We start from the raw sequence: 14,733 nt of genomic DNA, 5'->3' as shown, positions 1-14,733 counted from the left end.
ACCAACACAAATCTGGTTTATTTCAGAGTGATGAATTTGATCCGAAAATCACTCGCGCCGTCTATTGACCCTATTATCAACTATATGAATGGAACTGAAGGGATTAAATCGATTCAAGCACTGGTGAAACTAATGCTCGAATACACCAAACCAGGTACTACAAAAATGATGCATCCAATTTAAAAAAAAAATTGCAGATTTAATTGAATTAAATTTTGATAGGATGCAATTGCTGCTTTGTTTACTGGTGGGCCTAATGATGTAAAAATCAGTCCCGCAGTAGCTTTAGATTATAAAATTTGAAATATTGAACACAAATAAGTAAAACTGTTGGATTAAAAATACTTAGACATCTGAAGAATGATTTTTTTACGAATTTCAGGAGGAAATATGAGACTTGTGAATATAATCAAAGGCATACCCAGGTTGCGAGCATTGTGGGACATACTGATGAAGTTACCTCAGTACAGTGAAGTATTAATGCAGACTATGCTGGATCCAGTGAAGGTAATTGTTGTTCATCCTAAAAATTGTCGAGGTTGAATAGCAAAAACATATAGCATTTTTAATTGCCGAATCTACTGAGATCCACTCATTATTAGCAGGTTTGTTTTCCCTATTTGGGGATAGTTCAAGTAAGAAACTCGATAGATTGAATCTATAATCCTGTGGATTGATTGTGATGTCCCTTTCCTCTTTTCCTGAATATCTTTGTGTATAATCATCTAGGTCTAAATATATGGTATCTGTTTTTATAGGCTGAGAAACTATTGAGGATGCTATCTACAAATTGGAAGGAATTGTGTCTAACTGCAGATCTGAACACTGTGTTCGTAATTCCAACGATGTCGAATGTCGACATGACACAGTTACAGCAAACATTATGCACAATGAATGTTAGCCTTTTACTGCAGGATTTGAATGAAATGAATCTACAGCATATGGGTTCATTGGAGAGTCTCGTAAGTTGGAAGATAAACATATTCGTATTCCAAATTTAATACCTATCCAGAAACGCATAAGAGTTTAAAACAGTTTTATTGGTGTTTAAAGTATTAAAAGGTCATTCCCCTCTGTTCCTTAAAGAAATGCTGTCTCTTTGTAGACCTAGTCGATGTTATAGATCTCCAAATAAAGTTATTCTGTCTCGTGTACCATTTTATCCAATTTTATGGAACAATCTACCTTTTAATATATGCAGCTGCACAAATAAATGCATAAATACCAGTATACATTATATAGAAGAAATTTAAGTGCAAAGAAAATGCAATATTGATTAGTTTTCTTTACCAGAAAACAAAACATGGTTCGTTAAATTCGTAGTAAGGACTTCTATGTTTTCATTTGAAAGATCCTTAGCATAAGCATCACATGAACAGTTTTCTATTTCAGGTTTCTGGTCAACCAATGCCGCCATTCAACACTACTGCGGTTGTTCAGATGGCTTGGAAACTTTACCAGGCATTCCCCAAAAATTCATCAATGCTGATGGAGTCTTATTTTCACTTTAACTTGACATCCATGCCTCTCATTGATGTGACCAATTGGCAGCGGGTTTTAGACTCAGTGACGAAGTATGCCATTAACAAATTTGGTGCCTTGAATGAAACTGCTGGGTAAGATTTACGATATATGCCATTTCTTCATTTGGAAATCTTTATTTGTGCTTATGTCTTTATGCGCGAATTATTGATTTATTTCTAGCGTTCTGAAACTGTTAAACGATCTGAACCCGCTTATAATAAACGCTGTGAATGAGTCGGCGCCCGCCCTGGCAATGTATAATAAAGTTATGGCTGTGCTGAAGAATATGATGTCTCTATTTGAGAAATATGTGGTTTATCTAACTGGTAAGTTTTTAATCTGTTATGTTAAACTGACCCCAGAATTGTTTTTTTAAATTGATTTTTCATTAGAAATTTGTTCTCTAATTACATAGATCCATCGGCTGGTCTGAAAATACTCGCTGGAGCATCAAACAGCGAGGTACTGAAATTACAATCGGCGCTGTACAATGCCCCAGACATTTTTGGATTATTGCTGAATGCTGTTATCAATCCAGAAAAGGTAAATGACAATTTCAATGTATTTTGGTGCAGGTATTATGTATTTTTGGGACCTGAATTCATGAACATTTTCCAGATGATAATAGTTGGATTTATGTACTGAAAGATGAGCAATCAATTTTCAATCAAGTGAGTTTTCAATAAGCACATCATGGGTGACTAATAGTGAGTCAAAATAGTCAATTCCAATCAACTTTGAAGAGGATTTTTTGGCTCCTGAATCCAAGTATAGGTCATACAAGCCACCAAAAGATTTGATTGATGGATTGTATTTTCATCTAGGTGATTGGTAGTTTCCGTTGATAACTTAAAGAGAAACTTTTATCAAAGGTTTATTTTTATTGATGTGTAGATGAAATTGAAGCATGGATGACCCCATTAACTAGTACTACAAACCTGGTAGATCTTCAATTGCCTCTGTAGACCCCATTGAAATATTGTTTATATCTGAAGATATTTTTTCCAGAGTGTTCCGATACTGTTCAACGTTTTAAGCGGTAATCCAGATGTGAAATCAGCCGTTTGTGCCTCTAACATTGACTGGAAACAGTATTTCCCCGTTCCGGCTGCCGGTAAAATCAATGGAGCACAACTGAAGAAAATCCTTTGTTCGCTTAACATCACGTTGCTCGGAGAACAATTCGCAGCGCCTGAAATTATTCAAACTATGACTTTGGTAAGCTACATATAAGTAATGTTAACTGTCAACTTTCTGCTGTTTGTAGTGAAACTGCTCCAAATACAATATCTGTGATTGGCCATCAGACATATTTCATTGACATTGTATGCACTGTACCTGCACATAGGACATAGGTAGCAATATTTTTGATCAAAAGCTGATGTCTGTAATTTTCATATTGTTCATCTATTGGTCATTTTAGTTGGAGAATCCAGCTGCAAATCCGGGTACGACAAGTCTTACAACAATAGCCTCGACTGTGACCAATTTAATGAAGGTTTCCGAAAAGTTGGCCTATTTCTCGGATAATGCCACGAAAGTATTTCCGTACTCAGATCCGGCTAAATGGAAAATGGTTATCGACAATTTCATGCAGAAAGTCACGATTTTAGGTTCCAATCCGCAGGCACAGGTTCAGAAGTAAGTTATCAAACGACTGATGCTTTCGTAGTCTAATTAAGATGACAACAGGTTCACAAACTTACTTTTGTTTCAAGGATTATGGCAACAATTTCTGCTATAACACCGTTGTTAAACCAAGGAATAAAGCCACCCACAAGTGGAATATTCAAGGCAATTACTGTCATACTCGACATGCTGGTTACAAAGCTTGAATCTGTCAACCGTAAGTATGAAATAACCACTATTTTGATTAGAAGTTTGAATTGAAATTGAATTTTTGAATCCGTTGAATTGAGAGTTATTGGTCCTGAGTACTGTATTAGGAATTTATTTACTCTTTCTGCCGCCCAATTTAAGGAGTTTTGGTAAATTGGTTTCTTTTCTTGCTTTCAGAAACCGATATCTCTGTGACCGAATTTTTTGCAAAGTCACCGCAAACTCAGTCGATGATTCGCTTTCTGCAGAATCGATTTCCAGTTGTTTTTGAAACTTTGCTTCTTTCAGCCGATACTAAACGGGTAGGTACTTAGTGGTGTTTCGCTTCCCTTGGTCAGTTAATGGGTTGCCACTTACCTGGAAATACCTTTTCTTTAAAAAGTCAGGGAATTCTGTAAGAAAAGCTACAAGTCAGGGAAATTTGTTGGTACGGCTAGATCATGCATAAAATCAAACAGTTTCCTTCTCTGTCTTTTGTATTTGACTGTGTTAATTGATTTGATTCTTAGCAGATCAAGTCAGGGAAAACAACATGTGTGTCAGGGAATAGTCAGGGAAAAAGCAAGTCAAATAAAATTGGCCGCCTTGCTGGTGATGGTTTCTCAGATTCGTAGATCGCCTTTAAGTAAGATGTGATTTAGAATACTGTGTTTGCTTTCAGTTTGAGAAGTTGCGCAATATGACTAATGCCACTGAGGCTTTGATCACAGTGTGTCATCCATTTTTGGACATCAACAATTATATTGTGGCTCCAAAGGGCGTAAACTTGACCGAGTTAAAGACTGAATTCTGTTCTGTTGACTTCATGAAATTACAAGCTGAGCTGATGAATGAATTTGAGGTCGGAAAAATTCAGGCTGAGGTAACTTATTTCTTGAATAGAAAATATTTTTTCAAAATCTTTAAGTAGGGATTGGAAGATTTGTTTTCATTTGGTGTCCCTTATCACCTTTCAGGAGCGAAACGGGGGTTTGATTTTGAAATTGGAAATTAAAATACAGATATAGTCATGTGATCAGCTATTGAATTTACAGAATTTTTTATTTAAACCGAACTGCATTACTGGGAAATTCGTATCTGGATCATCCAAACAATCTTCCAACCAGCTAGCATATTAAACATTTCCGTAGTAATATTACTTTTCTCCTGATTCACCATTAGTTGTATATGTCTACTCTCCTTTGCTTCAGTTGGTATCTACCACTCCTATGCAGTGGATTCAATTAGCGCAAGTTCTGATGCGTGCGAACGTTCAGATTACGAAATGGACGAAATTGCCGCCGAAAGTCGTTACACATCCCTGGATGAATAGCAGTTTATGGATTGATATATTCACACGTTTTGGTAACGAACGCAACGATACTCAGAGTATCTTCAAACAGTAAGTAGAACTTGGACCTTATTCACCTGATGAAGCTACTATACACTAGTAGCGAAAGCTTTTGCGTCAAATGAAATACCGGTAGTTGACCTATATAATACCACTCGTCTCGTTGTATATCATTCTACACCCGGTTTACACAGCTCATACATTGATAGATCCAACTGTGATCATCGACACACAAAATGTATCTGAACCAACATTTCATCTATCCAATTTTGGTTGGGGAGCATATTTCCGTCGAGTACTGTACCCTTTCCTATGGTTTTTGCCAATATTTTCTAAATTTGGATTTATCGCCAATGGTTTTTCTATACGACCCGGCCCTGCGGTATTGCATTTAGCCACCGGCGAAATCCGCCATCTTTTTTCTTGGCGTTCTCGCAGTAGAACGCGTTGGATTTTTTCGCCGTAAAAATCTGGGAATTAGGATAATAGGGAGTTTTCACTCTCATAACGGTGAGTCCGTTCGGTTTGGGGGTTATCCCTGGTTTCTTTTTTTCCGTAAGAATTTTAATTTACAAATATAATTTGATTGAATTGAATTGTTTTGATTTGTAACAGGATAATTATGCCACCCCCTCCTAAGGGTCAGCATCGTGGCGGGGAGGGATCCGGGCATTTGTTTGGCGCCTGGGACAACCACGATTCATGTGCGTCGTGCAGGCGCAAATCCGGTCAAATATGTGCAAGGAGCAATCCTTGCAATATTTGCGTCGTGTGGTCCGAGGACCTTTGGCTTCGGGCCGATAAGGCTCTTAAACTAAGAGATCGTCGTCGAGTTAGCAGGGATTCGTCGGTTTCGGCCGATGTGCCAACCGACGTTTCTAATCCTGTTTCTTATCGTAAAGCGGAGCGGTCGCCGGTCGTTCAGGTACGATCGGCTTCCCAACTCCGTTCACCGGGGAGAAACGCTGGTTCACCGGCACCGGTCTCCGGTCATTCACCGGTCTCTGGTCGTTCACCGGTTCGGCCGGTTCAGACTACATGTTCGGAACCGAGCGCGTGCCGCGGTAGTCGCGAACGGCCCGCACCGGTTCGGTCGGTACCGGTCCGGGTCGGGCATCGGTCCGGTTCGGTCCGGTTCGGCCACCGGTCCAGACGTCGTCCGGTTCAAAACATCCGGTACGTTCATCGTCTGATTCTGATCGTCGCTCCGGGGATAGAGCTCGCTCTCCCACTAGATTTAGACGCCGTGAGCGTAATAAACGAGCAAGATCTCCTTCTCGCAGATCAAGGTTTGATCGCGAGAGGGACTACGATCGTTATTGTCGGAAGTTTCGCCGTCGGTCTTCTCATCGTTCATCGACGTGGGTTAGCGATGAAAGCGATTCTTCTAGTAGGTCGCGATCCCGTTCGAGGGACCGTCACCGAAGTCGGCATGATCGTCGGGATACTGGAAAATACCTGACTCAGAAGGATTTCCATGTATTTGAGGAGAAAATTTTAAACTTGTTATCTTCGTCGCAACAAGTCGCTGCAACTTCTACAACAGGTAAGCCTATTCCTGATTGTCCGGTTAGAAGTTCGCCAGCCCACTCAGTTTTTCGGAATTCTGACTCTGAATTCCTGGATGCTGCGGTAGGGTCTGATTTCAATGAGGATCCGGTTCCAGAAGCGGCAATGCCTTCTGGGGTCGTTCCTGTCGCAAGCAATTGTGGGTTGCCCCAGACGATGGGGGCTTCCCAGGCTCGCAATGTATCTCCGTCCCGTTCAGTTTTATCCGAACCAGCGGGGGACATGCCATTTAGAGCGATGATAAGTGAGTTCTTTGTCAAGCACGGGGCAACTCGCGCTAAGCCCACAGCAGCTCCTCTGGTCGGTGAGTCAATGGAAGCTTATCGCCCTCCGGACTCCGATCTTAACGTTTTACGGGAATCGTCAGCGGTTTTGAGAGAATGGGCTCGATTGGATACGCAATTATGGGGTGAATGTCGGCCTGGAACATTTTCATTTCCCCCTCCAGAACGGGGTATGAAATCTGGGAAATATTTTAGTTCAACCGATCCACCTATAGGCGCATTTCGCTCGGCGTATTACGCAACTCCAGGTGCTGTGGATCACAGTCATAACTGCCTGGATGCTGATTATACTTTGATCAGCCCGGATACTGTTACAGCACAGTCGGGTATTCGTTTGCCTAAGTCCGGTTTGGTGGCCATGACGTCAATCCTGGACAATCTTACCAGGGTTGGTTCGTTTCAAGATATGGCACTTAAGGTGTTGACGGGTGAGCTTCGCGAGACTCACGCCGCCGTTCATGCGGGCTCCGACCCAGAGTCAGTTGCCCTAAAACTGGAGGGAATGGACCGGATTATCCAATCTTTGGCTCGGTCTGTTTCGCATGTAATTCCGTTGTCGGTTCGGGGTCAGGCTAATCTGGTGTTAGCCTCCCGTCAGTCAGTGATGGACTCCAGTGCCAAAACTCGTCTACCGGATATGGTGTCCAATGCTTTGCTGAGAGCCCCATTGGGGACGTCTTTACGTCTCTTCTCCGGTTGGTGCGCTCCGGTTTCCGCAGAGCTGAGGAAGATTCGGGAGGTTCAGGCCAAGTCCAACCCCCGAACTCCGTGGAAAAAGCGTTCTGGTCCGACGCCGGCGGCGCAAGGTTCGGCACGGACGCAAACAGGACTATCTCAAACTTCAGCGCTTTCTCAGGCGGCTTCGGATGCCGGTTGGAGAACTAGCGCGCAACTTCAACAATCGTGTCAAGCCTCGTCCGGTCGTAACAGTTCCGGTTCGTATCGAGGCAAGGGGAAGGCTCCAAAAAGGGGCTCTTCCTTTCGGAAAAACTCGAAATGAATTCTTGGGACCAGTGGGAGGTTGTCTGCAGCAGGCAGCAACGCACTGGTCCGACCTCTTTGGAGACGGTTGGCCCTCCCGGGTCGTCTCTCGTGGCTACCGTCTCCGTTTCCTAAGGCGACCGCGCCTGATGAGGTCACCTCCCGACATGCGGCCAAAACCAGGTCAGGAGGCCTTAATCTCTCCGGCTCTCAAGGAACTGGCAGAGAAGGGAGCGATAGAACCAGTTTGCAACGAAACTTCTCCCGGCTGGTTTTCTCGAATATTCATGGTACCAAAGGCCACAGGGGGTCAACGGACAGTGATAGATCTGTCATCCCTCAATCGGCACCTAGACATTCCAAGGTTCCGGATGACCAAGCACAAGGACGTGATTCAAGGGCTCCGTCCGGGTTAATGGGCGGCTTCATTGGACCTGAAAGATGCTTACTTTCAGGTTCCAATTCACCCAAAATCTCGGCGATTTCTCAGGATAAAGTGGAAAGGCCGCCAGTTCCAATTCAGGTCTCTTCCATTTGGCCTCAGTACGGCCCCGTGGGTTTTTCACCAAGTTGGTCAAGTCAGTTCAGAAGGTATTTCAGTCAAGGGGTGTTCGACTGTTCGTTTACCTCGACATCTGGTTTATAGTCGCGAATTCGGCTCAGGAATGTCGGGAGGCAATGACCTCAGTCTTGGACTTAGTCCATCAGCTAGGGTTCCGCGTAAACAGGGAAAAATCTCAGTTGACGTCGGCCCAACAGTTCACTTATCTCGGCATGGACTTCGATCTCCGAATCGGCAAAGTCTTTCCGTCTATGGTTCGAGTGGCCAAACTTCAAGAAGCTGTAGCGGGAGTGTCCACAACCCCGAGAACAGCTCGTTACTGGTGACGGCTTCTAGGCTCCATCAGCTCCATGGGTCTGGTGGTGCCCTTAGGCCGCCTCAGAAGCAGGCGCTTGCAACAATATTGGAAGGTCTTCTGGTCTCAGTCGAAGGGCAACTGGGAGGCCTTGATTCCCGTACCTCCAACCGATCTAAGTCCGGATCTTCAGTGGTGGGCGGCCACTACGAATCTTCGGCTCGGGGTGTCACTAGCCCGTTAGAGGCTCCAGTTCGTGTATTCACGGATGCCAGTCACCAAGGATGGGGGGCACATCTGGAGAACCGAGTCAAAGCCAGGAAATGGTCTCGCTACGAGGCCACCAACCACATAAATTTCCTAGAAATGCTGGCCGTGTGGAAGGCCCTGAAGTTCTTTCACAGGAGAGTGGAGGGCCACCACGTTTGGTTAGCCACAGACAATTCAACAGTGAGGGCTTACCTTCAGAACCAAGGGGGCACTCACTCAGAAACCCTCACAGGTCTGTCGGCCAAAATTCTTCTTTGGTGCTAGACAAAGGGCGTGTCCCTGACTGTGGCACATTTAGCAGGGAAAAGGAACGTGATGGCCGATGCTCTGTCTCGTCGAGGTCAGGCTATTGCGACAGAATGGGTTCTCCACCAAGAAGTAGCCGATCGATTCGGGGCATTTTTGGCAATCCGCTGCTGGATCTGTTTGCCACCCGGTTCAATCGGAGGTGTCCTCTGTTTGTGTCCCCGTTTCCAGACGCGGAAGCGTGGGGGGTCGATGCCTTCTCTCTGGACTGGTCGGGGATGCATGCGTATGCGTTCCCACCCACACCAGTCCTGCCGCGCTTACTGGATCAAATAGAGAGATCAGTCAATTGCAACATAGTTCTGGTAGCACCATGTTGGCCGGCTCACAAATGGTTCCTACCACTTCTCAACCTACTGTGCGACAACCCCAGGATTCTTCCGAATTTCCCATCGCTTCTGTCTCAGGGGATCTTTCGGCATCATCCAAACAGCCAGTGGTTAAATCTGCTCGCCTGGCCATTGTCCAGCGATCCTTGTCAGCTTCAGGCTTTTCAGAACAGGCTGCCTCCTTTATCGCAGGATCTAAGCGGCCATCAACAAGTACCATTTACGATGCCAAATGGAGTCATTTTGCGGATTGGTGTGCTGCAGGGGAAATTGATCCATGCTCACCCTCTGTAGCTCAATTGGCAGATTTTTTACTGCACCTATTTGTAGTAAAAGGTTTACAGGTCATAACTATTAAAGGTTACCGCTCCGCGATTTCTCATACATTGCGTGCTTCTGGATGGCCAAATGTAGCAGGGGATCATCGGATATCCCAGCTGGTTGCAGGGTTTTCTATTTCCCGGCCTCGGGTAACAAGGACAGTTCCACCATGGGATCTGTCTGTAATTTTGAAGAAGTTAATGGAGGCTCCATTTGAACCTCTTTCGGCAGCGTCATTTGCAAATTTGTCAAAAAAGACTGTATTTTTGCTGTTCTTGGCTTGCTTGGCCCGTCGCTCTGAGATTCATGCGCTTTCAGTCCGACAAGGTCATATTGTCTTTGGGCCAGCGAATGAATTTGTTTCGCTGCGGCCTGCTTTGGAATTTTTGGCAAAGAACCAACGACCAGGCTCGGTTGGGCGTCAATGGCGAATTGAAGCCCTAAAACATCGAGTGGAGCCGGGCATCCCGGACAGGACTTTATGTCCTGTGCGAGCGTTGTGTTTCTATTTAGATCGCTCTGCTTCACGGAGGGGTTCACGGGAGCGGTTATTTATTCCGCTGCTGGATCACCTAAAGGGGGATATTTCGCGGGACACAGTAGCCCGATGGGTCTCTTCAATGATCAAGGACATTTTATTGAAGGAGAATCTTTCCTCGGAGGGAGTCGTTTCTCATCAAGTGAGGTCTATGGCTACTTCCTGCGCAGCCTTTTCGGGTGCTCCGTTGGAGGAAGTCTGTCGGGCCGCCTTTTGGAATTCACCGTCGACATTCACGTCATTTTATTTGTTTCAGGCCAGTTAGGCTCATTAGCTTCACTTGGTCCTGTTGTCATGGCTCAAGGTGTCCGTTCTTTCCATTCGGACCCTTTAGTGTAGAATATTTATGTTGCATTATCAGGATCACAGGGGGTGTATCCTTGTACATAGTTTGGGCTCATATCTGCAAGTATTAATTTCGCAAAATTCTGGGGGGGGCCCTGAGCTGGACGGACTCACTGTGGCCAACCGGTCTTCCCTGTGCTACAGTGCTCCATTCCGTGCTTGGGTAAGTGCTCTCTTTTTCCCTCTTACCTTGCGTTTGACCGGTGGTTTTTCTATCTACCTTTCCCACCATCCTTGTGCTAGGCTAGTCTAGCAAAAACCATAGGAAAGGGTACAGTACTCGACGGAAATATTACAATTTTTGGAACTAAAATTTGTATTTCCGAGTAGTACTTACCCTTTCCTATGGTGGGAATCCCGCCCACCTGCCCCGCATAGCTGTTTTTTTTTTTGGTCTGCTATGACGTAAAAAGATGGCGGATTTCGCCGGTGGCTAAATGCAATACCGCAGGGCCGGGTCGTATAGAAAAACCATTGGCGATAAATCCAAATTTAGAAAATATTGGCAAAAACCATAGGAAAGGGTAAGTACTACTCGGAAATACAAATTTTAGTTCCAAAAATTGTAATTTTCACGGATTGCTCCTAGACTTTCGAATAACTACATTGATTCTCTGCGAACTGTGTTAAACATGTCACTTACTGAGTTCAAAATTTTCATGAAAACGAAACTGTCCCGTGCTCGTTTCGCCTTTATCTGGAGGAGCGCATTTGAACTTCGGAAAACTGTACGACACAAATGACTATTATCACATGTATTATTATTTATTAATTAATTCCAGGATTGTTCAAACTTATTCGGCGTTGATCCCGTTGTTGGACAACAGTACGCACGCGAAATCAGCCGCTTTCGTACTCGATAAATTACTGACGGCGTTTATCGGTCAAGTGTCGGGGCTGTTGATGCCGGGAGCGACGTACACGCTGGAAAATCTGACCGCAAACCTCCCGCAACTTCGCAACATCGTCAACATCGCTTTGAACGAGTCTCCGACAATAATCGACGCGTTGATGAAAGCTCCGTTTCGCAATCCGGCCGTGCTCATGAAATTACTGACGTCGAAAAACTGGCGGGCGGACTTGTGTAGCGGAGGATTAGTAGCCGCGTTGAACGTTGGTCCCGAAGTTAACGCTACGCGCATCGAAGAACTATTTTGTAAAATCAACGAAACTAAAATGTCCGAAGAGCTGATGCTCGCGTACGGATTCGACCGAGTCCTCGCCGCTGTTATGCAGATTTTGATGCCTAACTTTTCACCAAAAATCGATTGGTTGCGATTGCTCGCAAAGAGCAAAAAGTTTCTCGACTTGTTGATGGCGGTTATCGCGAATCCGCCGAAGTTCATCCCTCCTAATCTAACGGCCGATAGATATCAGCGCGTCATCGATAACTTTATGAAAACGGTGAATTTGCAGGATTTGAAAACGTTTTATCCGTTGATTAAAGTGTTCGATGGATTGTTGAAGAATACAACGCTTTACGAGAGCATGGCTCCGATGTATGCGGCTATGACTTACGTTCTCGATTTCACAAATACCGTGCTCGGAATGACGAAAGTCACGAATCAGACGTTGGACATCGGTGGTTTGTTCACTAATATGCAGAAAATACGCGCGATGATGACAACGGTTGCAAAAATGCATCCGCAGCTTTTGGATAATCTGATGGCTGTTTCCTTCAAGTTGGATAAGGTACGCGAGGTTCTAAATCGATCAAACATCCTTTCCGTGTATACATTAACCCTTTCAATGCTAATTAATTAATACTGTAAAGTGCTGGAGATAATTTGAAAATGTTAAAAAATTCCAGCCCATTGTATCAAATAACAGGCATCAGCTAGGCCTATAATGCGTGTAATCAGTGTATCGTTACTTACTTATGACTAACTGTGTTTGACAGTTACTGCCATCTTTCATTAGAGATAAAAACGTTTATGAATTAAATCATTAGACCACAGTGCAATGTACTAGCAAAGTCCATCGCTGATTTATACACCGCAATGCGGTGTTAGACGTACTGAAAGGGTTAAGAGTATCATGAAATTCATATTCTAAAATTCATCATCATGTGTCTTAGCTGGTAGGCCTTTGATGCCACAAGTCCTCACGGCTTGCTTCCACTCAGAATGGTCCTCTGCTAGCTGAAGTAATGGGCCTAGACTCATTTCCTGTCCACTCCTTAATCATATGATAATTATAACAATTATGGACAGCATGTTTATCCTCCAAGAAATTGATTTCAAATACATTCAGATTTTAATTATAATATTGAGCATTATCTAACCTAGCATATGTCTCCTCGTAGCTGGTAGAAGGAACATCCCAAGTATAGTACATCTACATCTACAGTACTCGGCCAAGGGGTTCATCTATCCATTCTAGGAACTCAACTGATAACTTCTGCGTGGTGTTATTATCCTCTAGCCTCTATCTGTGTATTGGCCTTCTCTGCCTTTTTGGGAAAAGTGACATCTGAGCTTCATGCCAAAGAAAGGCAATTACTCCTGGGCAGAGGCAACAAAGTGTCTTGCCCTATAGTCGGATACTCTAAATCACTTGCCAGCACCACTTTGCTTATGCTGATTGATAATGTCTAGTTATACTCAACGATATTCCTAGGATGAGTTTTTGAATATTCATATCTTCTTACCTATCTTAAGAGATCATCTGGTGAATCTGTTCTACGCATTTAGTTCAATAGCTGATTTTAATGTTGTTATTTTCAGGTGGTTCCATTGGTTTTGATGACGGTGTCTCTGAAATCCGTAGTTTGCAACGAATCGTTAATAGATGAATACATGTTCTACCCGCCGGCTATAACTGCATCCGATATCAAATCAGCGTTCTGTAATATCAGTGATCCTGCCCTTAGTGCCGAGATCGAAAAACAATTCAACATAAAGAATTTGGTTGCAAAGGTAAGAACATTTTCACTGACACGGACTTAAAACCCTTTCACCACTTTCTTTCGAATACTCGTGATAACTAAAAGCTTTGTGTGTCAAGATGTCCAAAACTCCTACTGATTGTCGATCTACTGGTAGCCAGTAGTAGACCCCGCATTGTCGTACTGTCTGTCGTTCTTTGTGTTTGTCTGTCTCTCTGCTACCTAGCTTCATTAAAAGTGGATCGATCTTAATGAAACTTTGGTACAATGTTACTATGGGAATTCATTTGTTTACTACAAATAATGGGCCCAATGCTCCATCTAGCGTCAGAATTGGGCATTAAAAACTCTGTTTTTCGGCGGTATGACTTCAAACATTGCCTCATAACTGAGGAACAGTCGAAATTAAAAAAGCTTGTTAACATAATTTTTCCGACGAAAAATTGTTCGTCCATGCTATTTACACCTTTTTCGAATTATCATTCAGGTCAAAGCAGCAAGTCAAGGTCTGACAAAGTTCGACTTGTTGAAGTTCGTCGAAGCCGAATGGAAACTGTACACGAATATACAAGCATTGGCCACCATAACGGGCGTAGCATTTAACGGAAAACCATTAGAATTCAAATTCAACAGTTCATTGCCGATTACGCTGACGATGTACATCCAAAATTTGCCTCGACTGTCTATACCCACGTAAGATATGAATAATAATCTATCTCTCTGAATTCAGTGTAAGAAAAAAATGTTGGCACTTAAAATGTTTTGCTGTTGTTTCCCAGAAAGAGGTTTAGCAATGACCAAAGAAATGACTGATTGACTATATTGTGTACGACCATAAAATATCAGACAAGTTTAATATAACATAACATTCCATGTAGAGCTTTCAATTTTCAAATCATAGTGAAATGGAATGGTTTATCATATGACCAAACTAGGTCATCATGGATAAAAGGCCTAGCTTCATACCACAATATCAAAGCTTGCTGGTCCTATCCGAAATATTTCAACAAGCCCATACCAGGCCTGTGAAATACCAAGCTAGAAAAACTTTATGTACATTTTCTGTATCAAATTCATGCGTCGACAATGCTTAGTTGTTCTTTGTAAGATCGAGTTTTAAATGGTTGAAAAATGTTGAATAAGAACCTAGCAATTTCAAATGTCCACGCGTTTCTATTCAGATTCGCGGCTATAATGGAAGAATTCATGCCCGTAATAGAGAACACAGAATTCTGGCGAGTCGTCCGGCCCCATCTTGAACTGGTTAATGTTGTGGTCAAGATTATCAATCAAAAAATGACCGATATAAACCGTAAGTTTTTTCCACATTTTCTAATCGTTTAATCGCCGATT

At 43.4% G+C, this 14,733-nt stretch overlaps 1 protein-coding gene across 2 annotated transcripts in view; it reads left to right on the top strand.

The window, feature by feature from the left end:
- The first annotated feature begins 101 nt into the window (after nucleotides 1-101).
- LOC141904723 (uncharacterized) overlaps nucleotides 102-14,733 on the top strand; it is a 54,481-nt gene continuing 39,849 nt past the window's right edge. For both annotated transcript variants that reach the window (XM_074793367.1, XM_074793366.1), the window contains exons 1-16: nucleotides 102-154; nucleotides 383-507; nucleotides 759-962; nucleotides 1,393-1,616; nucleotides 1,705-1,850; nucleotides 1,940-2,067; nucleotides 2,533-2,742; nucleotides 2,948-3,165; nucleotides 3,243-3,370; nucleotides 3,541-3,665; nucleotides 4,025-4,225; nucleotides 4,554-4,744; nucleotides 11,276-12,185; nucleotides 13,220-13,411; nucleotides 13,868-14,073; nucleotides 14,562-14,692. In XM_074793367.1, the coding sequence (XP_074649468.1) occupies nucleotides 133-154; nucleotides 383-507; nucleotides 759-962; nucleotides 1,393-1,616; nucleotides 1,705-1,850; nucleotides 1,940-2,067; nucleotides 2,533-2,742; nucleotides 2,948-3,165; nucleotides 3,243-3,370; nucleotides 3,541-3,665; nucleotides 4,025-4,225; nucleotides 4,554-4,744; nucleotides 11,276-12,185; nucleotides 13,220-13,411; nucleotides 13,868-14,073; nucleotides 14,562-14,692 (3,361 nt within the window). In that variant the 5' untranslated portion in view covers nucleotides 102-132. The remainder of the gene's footprint in view (nucleotides 155-382; nucleotides 508-758; nucleotides 963-1,392; nucleotides 1,617-1,704; nucleotides 1,851-1,939; nucleotides 2,068-2,532; nucleotides 2,743-2,947; nucleotides 3,166-3,242; nucleotides 3,371-3,540; nucleotides 3,666-4,024; nucleotides 4,226-4,553; nucleotides 4,745-11,275; nucleotides 12,186-13,219; nucleotides 13,412-13,867; nucleotides 14,074-14,561; nucleotides 14,693-14,733) is intronic.

This window comes from Tubulanus polymorphus, chromosome 4, assembly GCF_964204645.1.
Source record: "Tubulanus polymorphus chromosome 4, tnTubPoly1.2, whole genome shotgun sequence".
Classification (NCBI taxonomy): Eukaryota; Metazoa; Nemertea; class Palaeonemertea; order Tubulaniformes; family Tubulanidae; genus Tubulanus; species Tubulanus polymorphus.
The sequence above is the reverse complement of the archived record's forward strand: the minus strand, read 5'-3'. Positions and strand labels throughout refer to the sequence as shown.